At 35.9% G+C, this 14,604-nt stretch overlaps 1 protein-coding gene and 1 non-coding gene across 2 annotated transcripts; one reads left to right on the top strand and one right to left on the bottom strand.

Annotated features, from left to right (window-relative positions):
• Nucleotides 1–5,309: 5,309 nt before the first annotated feature.
• On the bottom strand, nucleotides 5,310–5,418 carry LOC113300886. Its single transcript, XR_003335992.1, has one exon. It is a non-coding gene; the product is annotated as a small nucleolar RNA snoR100 (small nucleolar RNA).
• A 4,702-nt stretch (nucleotides 5,419–10,120) lies between these two features.
• On the top strand, nucleotides 10,121–13,199 carry LOC113296383 (BTB/POZ and MATH domain-containing protein 3-like). The gene is made up of 7 exons (XM_026544693.1): nucleotides 10,121–10,262; nucleotides 10,702–10,777; nucleotides 10,962–11,059; nucleotides 11,101–11,237; nucleotides 11,369–11,645; nucleotides 11,745–11,863; nucleotides 13,068–13,199. Exons 1-7 carry the CDS (start codon nucleotides 10,121–10,123, stop codon nucleotides 13,197–13,199), a joined length of 981 nt encoding a protein of 326 aa, XP_026400478.1.
• Nucleotides 13,200–14,604: the final 1,405 nt, after the last annotated feature.

The following is a 14,604-nucleotide window of genomic DNA, read 5'->3' as shown; positions in this document are numbered from 1 at the left end:
ATCTACAAGCAGCTTCCAACATCATGTAAGTGGAATTCCATCTTGTATCCACATCTAAAACTAAACCTTTTTTGCAATCTATCTTTTCTTGTTTAGCACAATCCATAAACTTACTCAACCTAGCAGGAGAACTCATCACATGCTTCACCACTGCCCTTACTCTCTTAATAGCCATGTGATACTCTCCCAAGCCAGCATTCACAACAAGTGCAAGCACATGAGCAGCACATCTAACTTGCATAAACTTAGTATTCAGTACACCTTTTGAACTAATCACTTGCTCCTTTAAATGACCATCCTCCCTTAGATAATCAATAGCTAAATCATTAGCACTAACATTGTCAAGAGTAATAGTAAAAACCCCAGGAAGTTCCCAATCTAACAAACATTCCTCTAACATCTTCCCAATTACCTCACCTGAATGACCTAAAATTTGGAAAAAGTTGATTACCAGTTTGTGCAGCTTCCAATCTTTATCAATAAAATGCGCAGTTACAACCATGTAGCTTTTATTTTGGGCATTTGAGGTCCATGTGTCAGTGGTGAGACAAACTCTCACATTGTTTTCCTTGAAGTAGTTCTTCATCTTCTCCTTTTCAGCTTCATACAAATTTAACACACCCCGCGAAATGGTCATACGAGAAGGGATCTTGAATCTGGATTCAAGTACCCTACAAAGTTCCTTGAACCCTTCTCCTTCAACCACTCTAAACGGCTGCTCATCTAAAATCACAAATAAAATCACTGCCTTTGTACATGCATCTTGATTAAAAGTTGCTGCAACCAATTTTCCTTCTCCTCCTAGCCTAGCCGGTTGAAAATCAAGCGTTTGCTGTCCTTTTTCCTCCTTGGGCTTCTTTTTACATATCTTCAAATGATTATTCATACCACCTGTCCCATACTTGGTACCCTGAGCTGCAATCTTTGTCTTACAGTGGCGACATTTTGCATATTTCGAAGGCTTGGGGTCCATATCAAAGTGGTTCCACACATCAGAACGTTTCTTTCCCTTTGGTTCTGTCACTTGACTCACTTCTGTGTCATCTTCAGTTGCATCTTCAGGGGTTTTACGCTTATTGCTATGTGTTTCTGTCACTTTTATGACAGCTTCAGTTGCATCTCCATCTGCACTAGCATCTCCAGCAACACTAGCATCTTTAGCAGCACTTGCACCTCCAGCTGAATTTGCACCTCCATCTGAACTTGCATTAGGTGGAGGTCGAGGTGGCCGCTTATTAGAAGAAACAGAGGCAGTAGGTGTTGAACTGGATCCTCCTCGCATTGTCAAAAGGCAAGTCTGCAATGTGATAAACCATACATTTAATTTAAACCATACATTTAAGCAAAACCCCAATTTTTGGTTGTATGGGGTGATTACAAAAATGTTAAGAATTACAAATCTTAAAATAATTCTAACTCTCTGCATTCTTCTAAATTAACCGTATATTAGGCACAAAAATAGTCATTTTCACATGGAGACTTATTCTTTCTACCCATTACTAATCAACTTTCTGATTCTTTCTACCCATTACTAATCAACTTTCTGATTCAATTCACAAAAACCCTAACTTAAGAAGAAATTAAAATGAAACCCTATACAATTCTCTATTCTTAAATTAAGAACAAACCCATCACTAATTACTCATTTTATAATTCAATTTCACATATATTTAAGAATAATTGACAAACCCTAATTTATGTATTCTGATTTACCTTCCCTAATTTATGTAAATCAACCTAAATGACCAATTTTACATTTGAAATCCCCAATTTTTTTCAATTTTACAAACCCTGATATCATAATTAAAATCATAAACATGACAACAATCACATAAATATGAACATGACAACAATCACAAGATTCACAACCAAACTACTTGCAGAGATCTACAAAGTTTCAAAAAGAAATCAAACCTGAAAGACACCAGAAGTAGGAGTAATCAAAGAGAAGTTGGATTGAACAGCACCAGAAGAATCACGAGAAAGAGCTTCCTGAACCAATTTCCTCTACAAATCATAAGCACAGCTGCCAAAAATCAGTCGAGTCGAGTGAAGTTGGAAGTGGAACTGTCTGTGGGAAAGCTTTCTGATAATATGATATCTATGAAAGAAGAGAAGAGCGATGTAAGTTATTACTTATTAGGGTTAAATATCCCCATCAACGGCCTAAAATCATTTAATCCTACGGTCACTATTAATCGGTTAACCAATTGGTTATTGGTTCGGTTTTATTTCAAAACCTAAACCGAAACCGATACTGTCGGTTATCTGAAACTGACAACCATAAATGAACCACAGGAATATGGTTATGGTTCGGTTCGGTTAAAAAATTTCGGTTTCGGTTTCGGTTATGGTTCGGTTTTGTGCAGCCCTAGTAGTATGTATAGTATGGTTGATGACAGTAATGGCACTCCTAAAGCAAATGGTTTTTGTCTTTTGTTCTGTTAGACTGGTAAAATAGTAGTCTCTTAGTATTATTAATAAGATTTAAACTGGCAAGGGGATTTCTGGTTTGAAAATGCCGTAAGAAATATATTTTATCTTGCTTGATCATGGGTGATAAATTAATATGCTGAGACACTTGCACTTAATTTCCTCTAGGAATGTTTAGACAAGCATATTGTGTTTTGATGGCATAGAATAAATACAAATTTCGTCATTCTAATTCACCACTTTAACTCAGCAAAGTACATGTAACTAGAATTTCGTCATTGTTTTTGTTTTTGATATTTTATACCATTGATTAGAATGAGACTGGGCACCCAAGTACAGACATCCTTTAGGATTAGAATTACTTAGATTTTAAAGCAGGGAAGTAGAATTTGGTTAGGAATCGAAGAATTTGTATTTCCTATAAAAGGAGCAGCTCATCAATTAATTGTTCATTGTAGTCTTGAATATTGAATTTTCTCTGTGTATCTCCTCCCTCTTTTTAACATCTTTTCTTCGTTTCACGCTTATGGGCATTCTAAGTCAGTTTAAAAAACTAAAAATCACGTCACCCCCTCCAAAAGGCCGACAGTGATTTCAAAGTCTAATACTAATCACGAGATATCGTCGTCAGAGTCGCAGTTGATTTATGAGACAGTGAAAGGTTCTCATGAGTTTAAGATAAAAAGATATTCTCTATTAAAGGGAATGGGAGTTGGTAAATCCATGAAAAGTGGCAGAATCACCGTTGGTGGTCATGATTGGGTTATAGTTTTTTATCCACGCGGCCATTTTAAATCTGACAAGGAGTACGTATCCGTGTTCTTTAGGCTAGTAAGCCATGCTACAAAAGAAAAAGTTAGGGCAATGTATGAATTTAAATTACTTGACCAAACCGGGAAAGGAATTCACAGTCTTCCTGGCTGTTTAGAATCTCCAAAAATGTTCGGCTCATGGTACGTAACTCTTCTCCAAATTTCTTCGTAATTCGTTGATACATATTGATAAAAAACACTTATGCGCGTATAAATTTCAGGGGACTTCCGAAGTATATGAAGAGGTCGGAGTTGGAGAAGTCAATTTATCTCAAGGATGATTGTCTTAGCCAATGTAGTTAATATCGGACATCGGTTTATCTCGGTCAGGACCGATACACTGGTACGACTTTATATCGGGGATATTATCGTTCAAATATCCGTATAATATAGGTTCCAAATTTATAGACTATAATTTTATAGATACCATCAATTTTATCAAAAACACAAGAGTAACTTCAATAACTTTAAAGTTTACTACATAAACAAGATCAAACTAGAAATAGGAGAATAACAACTTTAAAGTTTACTAGGTAAAATGGTAATTAAACAAGTACAAAGTTCAAACTAGAAACAAAAGAGTAACTTCAACAACTTTAAAGTTTACTACCTTAAATGGTAATTAAACAAGGATATTACAATCTTATTCAAAATCATACGAGCCACTCTAGATATCATCATCTTCAGGAACTCCATTAGCTCCATCAAGTAGTCCATAATCAGTTTCTAACATCAATTAATCAGTATCATATCCATCATACTCAGAGTCGGTTGGGTAAGTAGACTTACTTCGAGAGCTACATGCACTTATAATACCAACTGGTCTACTTTCTTCACCAAGAATATCTTGCAAATCGTCCAAAGTTCCGTCAAGAATATCTTGAAATATCCCCGATATATCGGCCGATATGGCCGATATTGACTACATTGGACGATATTATCGCCAAAATATCGTATCGCCGATATAATGCTTATCCTACCGCTCCAAGGCCGATATCCGAAATATCCCCGATATATCGGCCGTATCGGCCGATATTGACTACATTGGTCTTAGCATTCATTGTACAATTGAAATACTGTGTGGGAGTAGAAAATATAACAGACACGTGTCCAAAGATTAGAGTGGGAGCACTAGTCCAGAAGGGGCTATAAATGACGAATGAAATCTGTTATAAAACATGGTTTATCACGATTTTTATCTGTTATTCGAACCGTTATTTATTTAGTGTGACTCTTTATAAATGACAAACAGAGAATGTTATTAAATATGATGAATAAAATTTATGACTTAAAATCACATACAAAATCTGTTATTAAATATCACGGTGTAAAATACAATAACAGTCAATGTACATCACTAAAAAAGCACGGTTATTATATGTTAAATACAATAACGGTTAATATCCGTCATAAGTAAGGTGTATTCATAAAATTAAACATACAAATTAAAACTTGAGCGTTATGTCACTGATCCAGATTTTGGGAATCAGATTTTGTGAATCTGAAATCATTCAGATTCAGATTTAGTGTATCTGAATCTTGTTTTGGTTCAACTGAAACATAAAACAAAATGGAAGCTCAAATGGAAACGGTTAAAAACTTAAAAATTAAATTTCTATTAATTACCCAAAGTAACATTCAAGAAAATTTACTATCAGAATACAAATGGCAGGTTAAATTCTATTTATAACTGAATTCAATCTACTGCCAACTTCCCACTCTAATTTATTACTCGCTCTCCTACAAGAGTCACATAATCTTTTGGTCACTTAATCGTCTCAGCTTTTCCAAGTACTCCATCATCTTTATTGCATAACATCGCACTTGCGTCAATGATTTCTTCAGTCATACAGTCATAATCATCATCATTTGGTGGCTTTGCTCTATCAACATATATGCAGTAGCAAGAAATTGAGTTTAGAAACCCAGCAGCCATTCCGCGTATGTATACCTTTCAATCAGCACCAAGCTAACATCAATTAATCCAATCTATTAAACCATACAAGGTGCATGTTCATACAGATCAGTAATATGAGTTTATCATGATTCAAAAACTTAAGCGAAAAATGAGGGTACGTTTCCACACCTGCAAAATCAGAGCCAGTAGCATCAGAGCAAGCAGACATTAGTACCTAAATTGGATTTCTGCACACAATACCATGCTTCCTCATTGTTTTTCTGGAGCATCAGCTTAATTGTGTACACACCTCTAACTATACACACAATTTGCAAACATACATCCAGTCCAATCATACACACATAGACAGATGTGAAAACATAACAATCAAGTTACAAAAACATGACAATAGAGGACATTTGCAAATATATGAATACACACCTATGAACAACAAGGCCACCAAGAAGCTTATATCTTAGAGATTCAGCTTGAGCAGTTAGCACATAAACCTCTGATATTAGATCACCATACTTGATGTATGTATTACCTGTGAATCTAGGCCAGGAACTTCAAAGAAGGCATCATGGAGTACCTGTAAGTAATAACAAAAAATCGGATAGTTAATCACTAAACTTAGCCTATAAAAGTGCAGAGCGATTGAACTATCTTCCTAACAATTCTTAATGTCTGTGCATAAACTATCACATACGTTCTACAACTACAGCAGTAAAAACTACCAATGATATGCAATTACCAGAGTTATGAGGAGAATTACAGAGCAGAACTATCCATAACATCAAACCCCACGAAAAGGTCATCTATAATGTATCATTGATGGGGCACATTAAGATGATAACAATACTCAAAGCTAAAATATGAGGAAGTAATGACCTCAGTGCTAGTAAAGAACATTTATGAAAAATACCATTAGAAAGCAAACTTCTGCATCTCACCAAGCATATAATGAAGAAAACCCACCATGTTTGAAGATACTAGTGAAGGCAGGTTGGAAATACAAAACGCGTCTTTCAATAAATATACTAGTTACTTGGAATCCATAAGATAATATTCAAATATATTAGATGCTAATCATATTTCACATGCCTAGAAAATGAGAACCTCAATTAATTAACTAGAACAGAAACATGTTCAAGTTGCTATCATTAAAGGAAAAAGTAGTTTACCAAAAATAAATATAAAAAAAATAATTAAGATGCATTTTTCTTTAACATACTTCACATGAAGCAGTATATTCCCATACAAGTGGCAATTTCGTGAATGACTGAGGTGCCAAAGTGCAGGTACAGTGATGCTGAGGCAAAAGGAGAGCTAAAGAGCATACATGCACTATCAAAAGAAAGTAGCTTTACTAAATGACTCAGTTTAACACATTGACACCCATTTTCGACATTCACACAACAGTTCCCATGTTTAGTTACATAAGCCGAACCATACAAAATAACAGTTCCCATGTTCAGTTACATAAGCAACAACATGGGAAACTGAACTCATAATTTGCAACCACGTGTGGCGAGCTTAATCAATCCAATGTACAACAAGCACATTAGTAAGCTACAAAAACACCAATAAAATGAGCAAATGCTAGCAAAGGTCCAGTTATATATTTGGGTAAAGACGGGAGATCCTCCAACATCAGAAGAACAACCAACTCGACAACAAGATGGTATCACTTGGACTTTGCCAACATAAAAGACCATGCCTTACACATGGCAAGCTGATCATCCAACTCAAATTAGAACCTATTTCAAACTCAGTTTTAAACTAGGTGGTGGCATAGTTAATGTCAATTGGCTGAATCACATATTCTTGGAAATAACTTGAGGGAGCAAAAAATGGATATACGCTTACTCTAATTAATTAATAAGAATATATGGCTCACATATAATTGGTAAGCAGAAATGAGCTTACCATACATCCAATCCGTAAAATTGGAGCACATGATAATTCCCACTTACGATTCTCTCCAAGTTGAGCATCTCATAAAGCATGTCGATCAAATGCTGAAAAAAAAAAAATATCTCAGCACAAAACATCCAAAGAGAGCTAAAGAACCGCCACAAATATGAAATATGGACATGCAAATGCTGGAGAATACATAATATTGTACGGAGTTCAGCTAGGGAAAGTCCAAGTGGTTTAAGAAAGAAGTTGAAATTGAACAACAGAGTAATGTCTCAATTTCTTACAGCAAACTAAGAATTAAGTCAAAAAAAAAACAACCCAGACCCTAAAACATGATAATAATAAACAAAACCCAGAAGTACTAATCAAACAAAAAACCTCAAAACAAAATCAAATTCAATAAACAACCTCTGTGAAGTACAGAAATTGAAACTTTAGTGTCTCTTGCCAAGTATAATTAGATGAAGATGACTCCTCTAGTAGTTGATTGAAGAAGAAAAACGAAACCCTGAGGTCCATGAAAAAGAATAATCATTGGAAAATTACTACTAACAAACCTCTGTAATAAATCAGAGCTTATAGGAAAAAATAAACTAGCATAATTAGGGATTACTCGTTTATGAAGCACCTTCAATTACCAACAAAAATCTGTAAACATCAAAATTAGGGCTGCACAACGGGTAGGGTGGGTAGGATATGGCCTATATCCGTCACCCTACCCGTTTACTGGCGGTTAAGATTTTTACCCTCCACCCTACCCGCCATTAAACGGGTAAGATCCTACCCAACCCATTCTCTGGCGGGTCGGGTAGGGTAGGGTGGCGGGTATAACCGTTTAGTACCACCAACACAACCTCTAATTCCAGTTCATCAGCAACTGCACCACCTCTTCATACCCTGTAGTTTCTCAACTGACACAAATTCATAGATTCCTTCATTCCAGTTACAATTCAATTCCATTCATCTGCACCAAACAAACTTCCTCACTGCAGTCTGGCATTCAATTACTGCAGACCCCAAAGCAACAAAATCTGTAGCAAACCTAGGTAATACTCAGCTCAACCACTACAGCTCAGCATAGCTCTGTGAGTTTCTCAGTATCAGAATATCTCCATTCCATTTCAGAAGTCACACTCAACACCCCAGGCCCTTTGCATTCCAGTCAAAAATGCCTTATCTACCACCTGATCTGACTGCCATAAGACATCACCTCCTGCAACAATATTTTCCCACCTTCTTCAACACATACACACTGCATTTCTTCCTTGTCTGCAATTCCATTGACACCATATTACTGCTACTGCAGCTTCTTGCAGCTCTATCTCTACCCCTTCTCGGATTCAAATCCAACCATCTAACCATGGTAGCAACACAGCTCCAGCACCATGTCCCATCTCAACCAGTTTGCAGCTTCACATCGACAACAACCTTACAAGACTAATATCACTTCCTGTAGCTAAAACCATCTTGATCAGTACCAACACCAGCTGGTTCATTCATCTCTATCACTCAATTCCATATCAAATTCACCACCATATGCACCACCTACTGCTCTGCAGCTCATAGTCACTGCAGTGCAATCAACCCTGTAAAACTTAGTTTAAAAACACCACGAAGTCATCAAACACTAGTTTTAACACGCCAAGAATTACTAGATTCGGAGGTAACAACAACAACATCAATAAATAGATTTCAGTTTTTGGGGAGTTAAAATCCATCAAATACTTCAAACAAAAGGAAAATTTGCAAAATCTTTACAGATTCAAGCAATAACAGCAAAATCAAATCATGCAATGATAATAAAAAAATAAAAAAAAAGTAAAAAAAAACTGGGTTTATACCTGGTGAAGTCTTCTTCTTGTACTTTCAGCTATATCGAGTATGAGATGAGGGTTTGCTTCAATTTCAGGAGAATAATGAACTGTATCTAGGGTTACAAAAATTAGGGGATGTTAAAGGATTATGGTTCTAATTCTGAGATGGGGTTTGATTCAAAGATGCAGTTATGATTAGGTTTTGAAATCGATGATGAGAGGTGTTTGCGTATGAATATGAATAAGTAAACTAAACTTTGATGAGAGTTTGGTTTTAGGAACAAATAACCTAAATCTAGGATTACAAAAGAGGGGTTTTCTGTTAGATCGGATACATGGGTTTTAATTTGGAGAAGAGGTTGGGATTAGTCTTTGATTGTGATAGCAGAGGTTGGATCTGTGGGATTTTCTCGAGAATGAAGAGAAGAAGCAGAACGAGTTTGTGGTGAATGGTTCGATTTGGGGTTGAGTTCTCTGAAGAAAGATGAACAAAGGTCTTTATATTCTACCCCTGATATCTTTAAAAACAACGAAAAAATGTGGAGGAGAAAAAAACATTAGAAGGGTTATTTTGTCTTCTAAATATAAGGCGGGTAAGCGGGTAGGGTAGGATAATTTCGAGCTTTACCCGTCACCCTACCCATTTAACGGCGGGTAAGAAATCTTTTAACCGTCACCCTACACGCCAAATAATGGGTAGGATAGGATACGGTTAAAACATTGGCGGATAGGGTAGGATTGGCGGGTATGGGTAGGGTATGTGCACCCCTAATCAAAACCCATTCTCAGATGAAAAAGATAACGAGATTATATTTCTTTTCCTCCAAAAGCTACAACAGATTCAGCTTCTTCTACCAAAATTTTCATTATGTAAAACGAAAAAACAAAGATTAGTAAGAAATCATTACATGATATTGAGAATAAATCTACAGAGTCAATCCAAATCAATCTCACGAAACCTAAAAAAGCACCCAACAACTGAGATTCTCTGCCTAAATCTTTGTTTTCAAACATCAAATTGGTTATAATTTAAAAAAACTATAATCAGATTCAAAGGAAAATAGAAAGAGATTTCACCTTAATCTCGGAAAGGGGAATAAAGAAAAAACCTAATTCTTTGAAGATGAGGAGAGGAATCTGTCCAATGAAGAAAAACCCTCATCTCATAATTGAATCCATGACCGAACCTGTAACAAAAGCTAGGGTTTTGGATCTGGAGAGGAAAAGAACAAAACGGAAAAATGAAAAGGAGAGTCGGGGTCGATATAAGAATGATTGTTTCGGATTCCTTTGATGGTCCATTTTCCACTAGTGCCACAAAACAACACCGTGTTTGTGTTTGTGTTTGTTGTCAGACCAAACTAGTGAAAAGATTTATGGCAAGTAAGCCGGCGGCTAACCATTTTCAGACTTGTAAAAGTATGGCATTATGTTTGTCTAGCCATTTTCTGGGCGCATAATAGAAGACTAGTGGTGGGGTATAAAAACTAAAAATATTTATCAGATATATTCCGTCATATAATGGCTCATCGTTAAATCACGCTCGTGGTAAATTGCCACATTTGAAAATGACATTTTCTTTATGTGAAAAGACGGACCCTACTATTTTCATGTTATATGACGCAATTTGTGTGTAAAACCTTATTCACGTAATTAATATGTTATTTAAAAACGTCATTTACAGCCCATTCTGGACTAGTGGAGTAGCTTAGTTGGATACATCCATGTATAGGAATTATTACCTCTTTGCTAGTTCTTATCCTACCTAGTCAGCCCCTATGGGCAGTATGGTAACTTGATGTGTATCCCTATACTTTATAAGGGAAAGAGAGTGATGTTTTTAGGGATCTTTCTTCTTCTTCCGACAACCGAGAGCTCAACAAGAACTCTAATCCTTTGTAATGGAGTTTGTATGTAACACTTTCGATCATAGTGAAACCCATGGATGTAGGCTTCATTAATGGCCGAACCACGTAAAAACCCTTGTGTTCATGTTTACTTTGATGCACTTCTTCTCTTATTTGTTAGTAGATCTTAATCGTAGGTGTTAGATTTCATTGGGTGTGGTTGTTATATTTTTAGCAACTACATACTTCAAGAAGCTCGTGTTGAAACAGTGAAAGAGGGAAAACATTATGTTATTCCTGTACCTCCGTCAGATATGGTTCAAAATCTTAAAGGTTTGTTGGAATCTGAAACTGGTTCCGACGTTACGTTTCAGGCAATGAATCCTTCAGAGCCCATAAGTCGATTCTTGCAGCTCGATCTCCCATATTTAGAGCTATGTTTTTTGGATTAGTTGGTAATCCAAACATGGAAACAGTAGCCATTGATGAGTTTGATCCCTTTTCCTTTAAGGTAAGGCTTTTGACAATTCATTACTTTGTCGTCGTGCATTAGATTCAAAAATACAGTAGCATCCGTGTTTTAGCTTTATGCATAATTTAACCAGTGCTGTTACTTTAATAAAGTTATGTGATGTGTCGCAGGCCATGTTGTTATTTTTATACTCAGATGAACTTCCCGAGGTACCTGAACTTTCTGACTCAGATTCACTTTGCACTTCAACGACAATCCTGCAACATATGTTAGCTGCAGCAGATCGCTTTCGTCTTGCTCGTTTAAGAGTCATGTATGAGGCAAAATTATGTGAAGAAATAAATTCAAATACGGTGGCGACCACTCTGGCCCTAGCAGAACAACACCAATGTCTGCAACTGAAAACTGCGTGTCTAGACTTCGCAGCTAAACCCAAAAATTTGGGAGGTAGGTGTTATATTTCACAGTGAGTACCGAGTGTGCCTGTTTAGTTATATTTTACTGAACAAATATTATTTTCTTACTCATTGAATGTTTTACGTGCAGAGGTTACAAAATCTGATGGGTTTTCATATTTGGAGAAGTGTTGTCCCTCCCTATTGATTGATCTGCTGAAGACTAGTGCAGCGGTAGATAAAAGTGTAGTCTATTACTTTGCAGGAAAGGCATGTCAAAAACAACAACATCTACCTCCGAGGGATAGTTTTATGGTTGTTCTATCTTGAAGGAAAAGAGATATATTGAAAAATTATCTTGATAATTAAACTGGTAATTAGACGAAGAGTTGCAGGTTTGACGTAATCTTGAGACTTTAGATTGGTATGGGGTTCTCTGGTAAAAAAGAAAGAACAAATAACTAACTATTTAAAAAGATCTAATGTTAGATAATCGAGTCTACAAAATTGAAAAGGTGGCAGGTGAATGTTATATTAGAGGAAAGAAAATCAATAATCAACCAAGTAACTTAAAACACTATAGCTTAAAGTCTCGTCTTTCATAAACTTAACCAAAGCTTCCTCTGGACCAGCTTTCGAAGGCTTTCCGAAGATCTGGACAATCACATTTCTTCGAGAAACATTCATACGATGCCAAAAATATACGGAAAATGGGTTATTTGTCCAAATATTTTTAAATCACGGTTCAAATGGACGAGTAAAAAATAGTTTGGGTGACATGGTCAAAAAAAAATACCAGTTTCATCCTAGCTTAAATTTAAAAAATAGCAAGGATGAAACTGGATACATCCTGTGTAAATTAAAAATAAGAAAAAATATTTGAAAATGGGCACGATGAAACTGGTTACATCCTGCTTATTTTTACATTTTTGTCCATTTAAACAGTATTAAAATCTAACTGTCTATTTCACCCAGGAATTGTTGATTTTGGTCTTTTTAACCAATTTTGTGAAAAATATACTCTGTTGATCTTTTGGAGTAAGTTGTAATATTTCCCTCTCAATATTTTCTTCCACCACTTTTGGATCAAATGATTTAAGTTCTCCTCAGCGAGAGTAGTCATTGACCAGTGGCTGAAACCATGTCAGTAATAATCGCTGTCGAGTTTCCTTCGGCGGAAGGATTTCCCCTTTCCCTATGCTAACAAACAATCACGTTCTTATGCAGCTAACGTGATGACGAGAGTAATTCCATCTCACATATTTTATGTGCAGTTTTGCCAGCTCTTGTTGGTTAGCCCACATCAATGCAAACCCCTCGGCCGCTTTCCTATCTGCCAGAATGTCGAGTAACCATAAAAGGTTGTCGGCTTCTAAAATTATTTCGTCGTTCACGCCAACGTATGTTACAGCTTGCTTAAACAGTTTCAGCAATGAATTTAAACATCTTTGACATGTAAACTTCTGATCTTTAGGACTGTGGTCTTCCTAAAGATTTTTATGTAAAGTCGAAGGGGTTAAGTGGACATCCTATTCAAGTATCTAGTGGTCAATTTGCTGCATTGGAGGGTGAATTAGAGAGGAAAGGACTTCTGTTTGATTTATGAGAAGATATTATGCGACTTAAATTTGAAACCTGTTTTGAGGCATACTAAAATTTTTTGAGGCATACTAAATAATGCCAAAATAGGGTCACCAAATAAAAAATAACATCACCCCTTATCCATCCTTTTTGATAATGGCACAACTACCTTTACATAATTGGCGTTAAGGATTATGATTAGATTTGATTAGCTAGGAATTTTAAGGATTGATTAAAAATTATATTATTAGTGGTGAATTAGTAGATAAATCAAATTTATGTGAGAGAGTTGGGATTCTTGAGAGGAAGAAGAAGAAGTGAAAAAAAACTTGGGTTTTGAATTTTGAGATTTTAATGATTAGAAGTGACCAAAATGTGTGATTCAAATCATAGGTAGACTTCTATACGAGGTTTAATTTCTTTTTATAAGTTGAATCTGTCAAAAAATTTAACTTTTAAAACCCAGATCTACTGACCAGATGAACAGTTCGCCTGATAACCTTTCAGCCGAACCTTAGTTTTTTGAAAATATACCTAGGTTCGGCAGACAAGTTATCAGCCGAACCTAAGTATATTTTCAAAAAAGTGAGGTTCGGCTGAAAAGTTATCAGCCGAACCTAGGTATATTTTCAAAAAAACTGAGGTTCGGCTGGAAGTTATATGCCGAACCTAAGTATATTTTAAAAAAAACTGAGGTTCGGCTGGAAAGTTATATGCCGAACCTAGGTATATTTTCAAAAAACTGAGGTTCGGCTGAAAAGTTATCAGCCGAACTTCACTCTGTAACTGACGGATTTTGGTTCGACTGATTCGAACAAAATCTAGCAAAGTCGCATTAGCCGAAAATAGTGTTTTTCTAAATCATACGCTAGGTTCGGCTCAAAATTGATACTCCAAGATTAGCCGGACTGATCTTCTGAAAACCCTAATTTCATCTTTGAAATCATATTCTATCGATCAAACAAAATAAAATCAATCAAAAACAAGATGGGTTTGTTACACATACATTCTAAAATATAAGAGCAATTGAAATTTGGATTTCGCACTCCAACATCGCTCACTTCGATTCGTGTTTGCTTTGCTTGATCAATTTCTTGATTGAATTTGAGTCCAAGATGTTTAAGCTTAAAGTTTAGTTTGATTTTTGATTTTAGGTTTTTGATGATAAGGGCACTCTAATAATTTAAATTGTTTAAGGAGGTAATTGCAGTACCTTTAGACACCCCTTATAAACCCACCCTAGATAGTATAATGAATGAGTATGCCTCAAAAAAAGGTTTCAAATTTAGAACCATCAGAGTTTGAATCGCTGGGCTTACGGTTAGGCTTAGAAAATGGGTCATCTTTTATTAACAACCCAGCTATTCCTATCGAAGTGGTTTTATCTGGTGGTGTTAGTATGGCTTTGGACGGTGCTCCAGTAGTTGTAA

Source organism: Papaver somniferum, chromosome 7 (genome assembly GCF_003573695.1).
Source record: "Papaver somniferum cultivar HN1 chromosome 7, ASM357369v1, whole genome shotgun sequence".
NCBI lineage: Eukaryota > Viridiplantae > Streptophyta > Magnoliopsida > Ranunculales > Papaveraceae > Papaver > Papaver somniferum.
The sequence above is the reverse complement of the archived record's forward strand: the minus strand, read 5'-3'. Positions and strand labels throughout refer to the sequence as shown.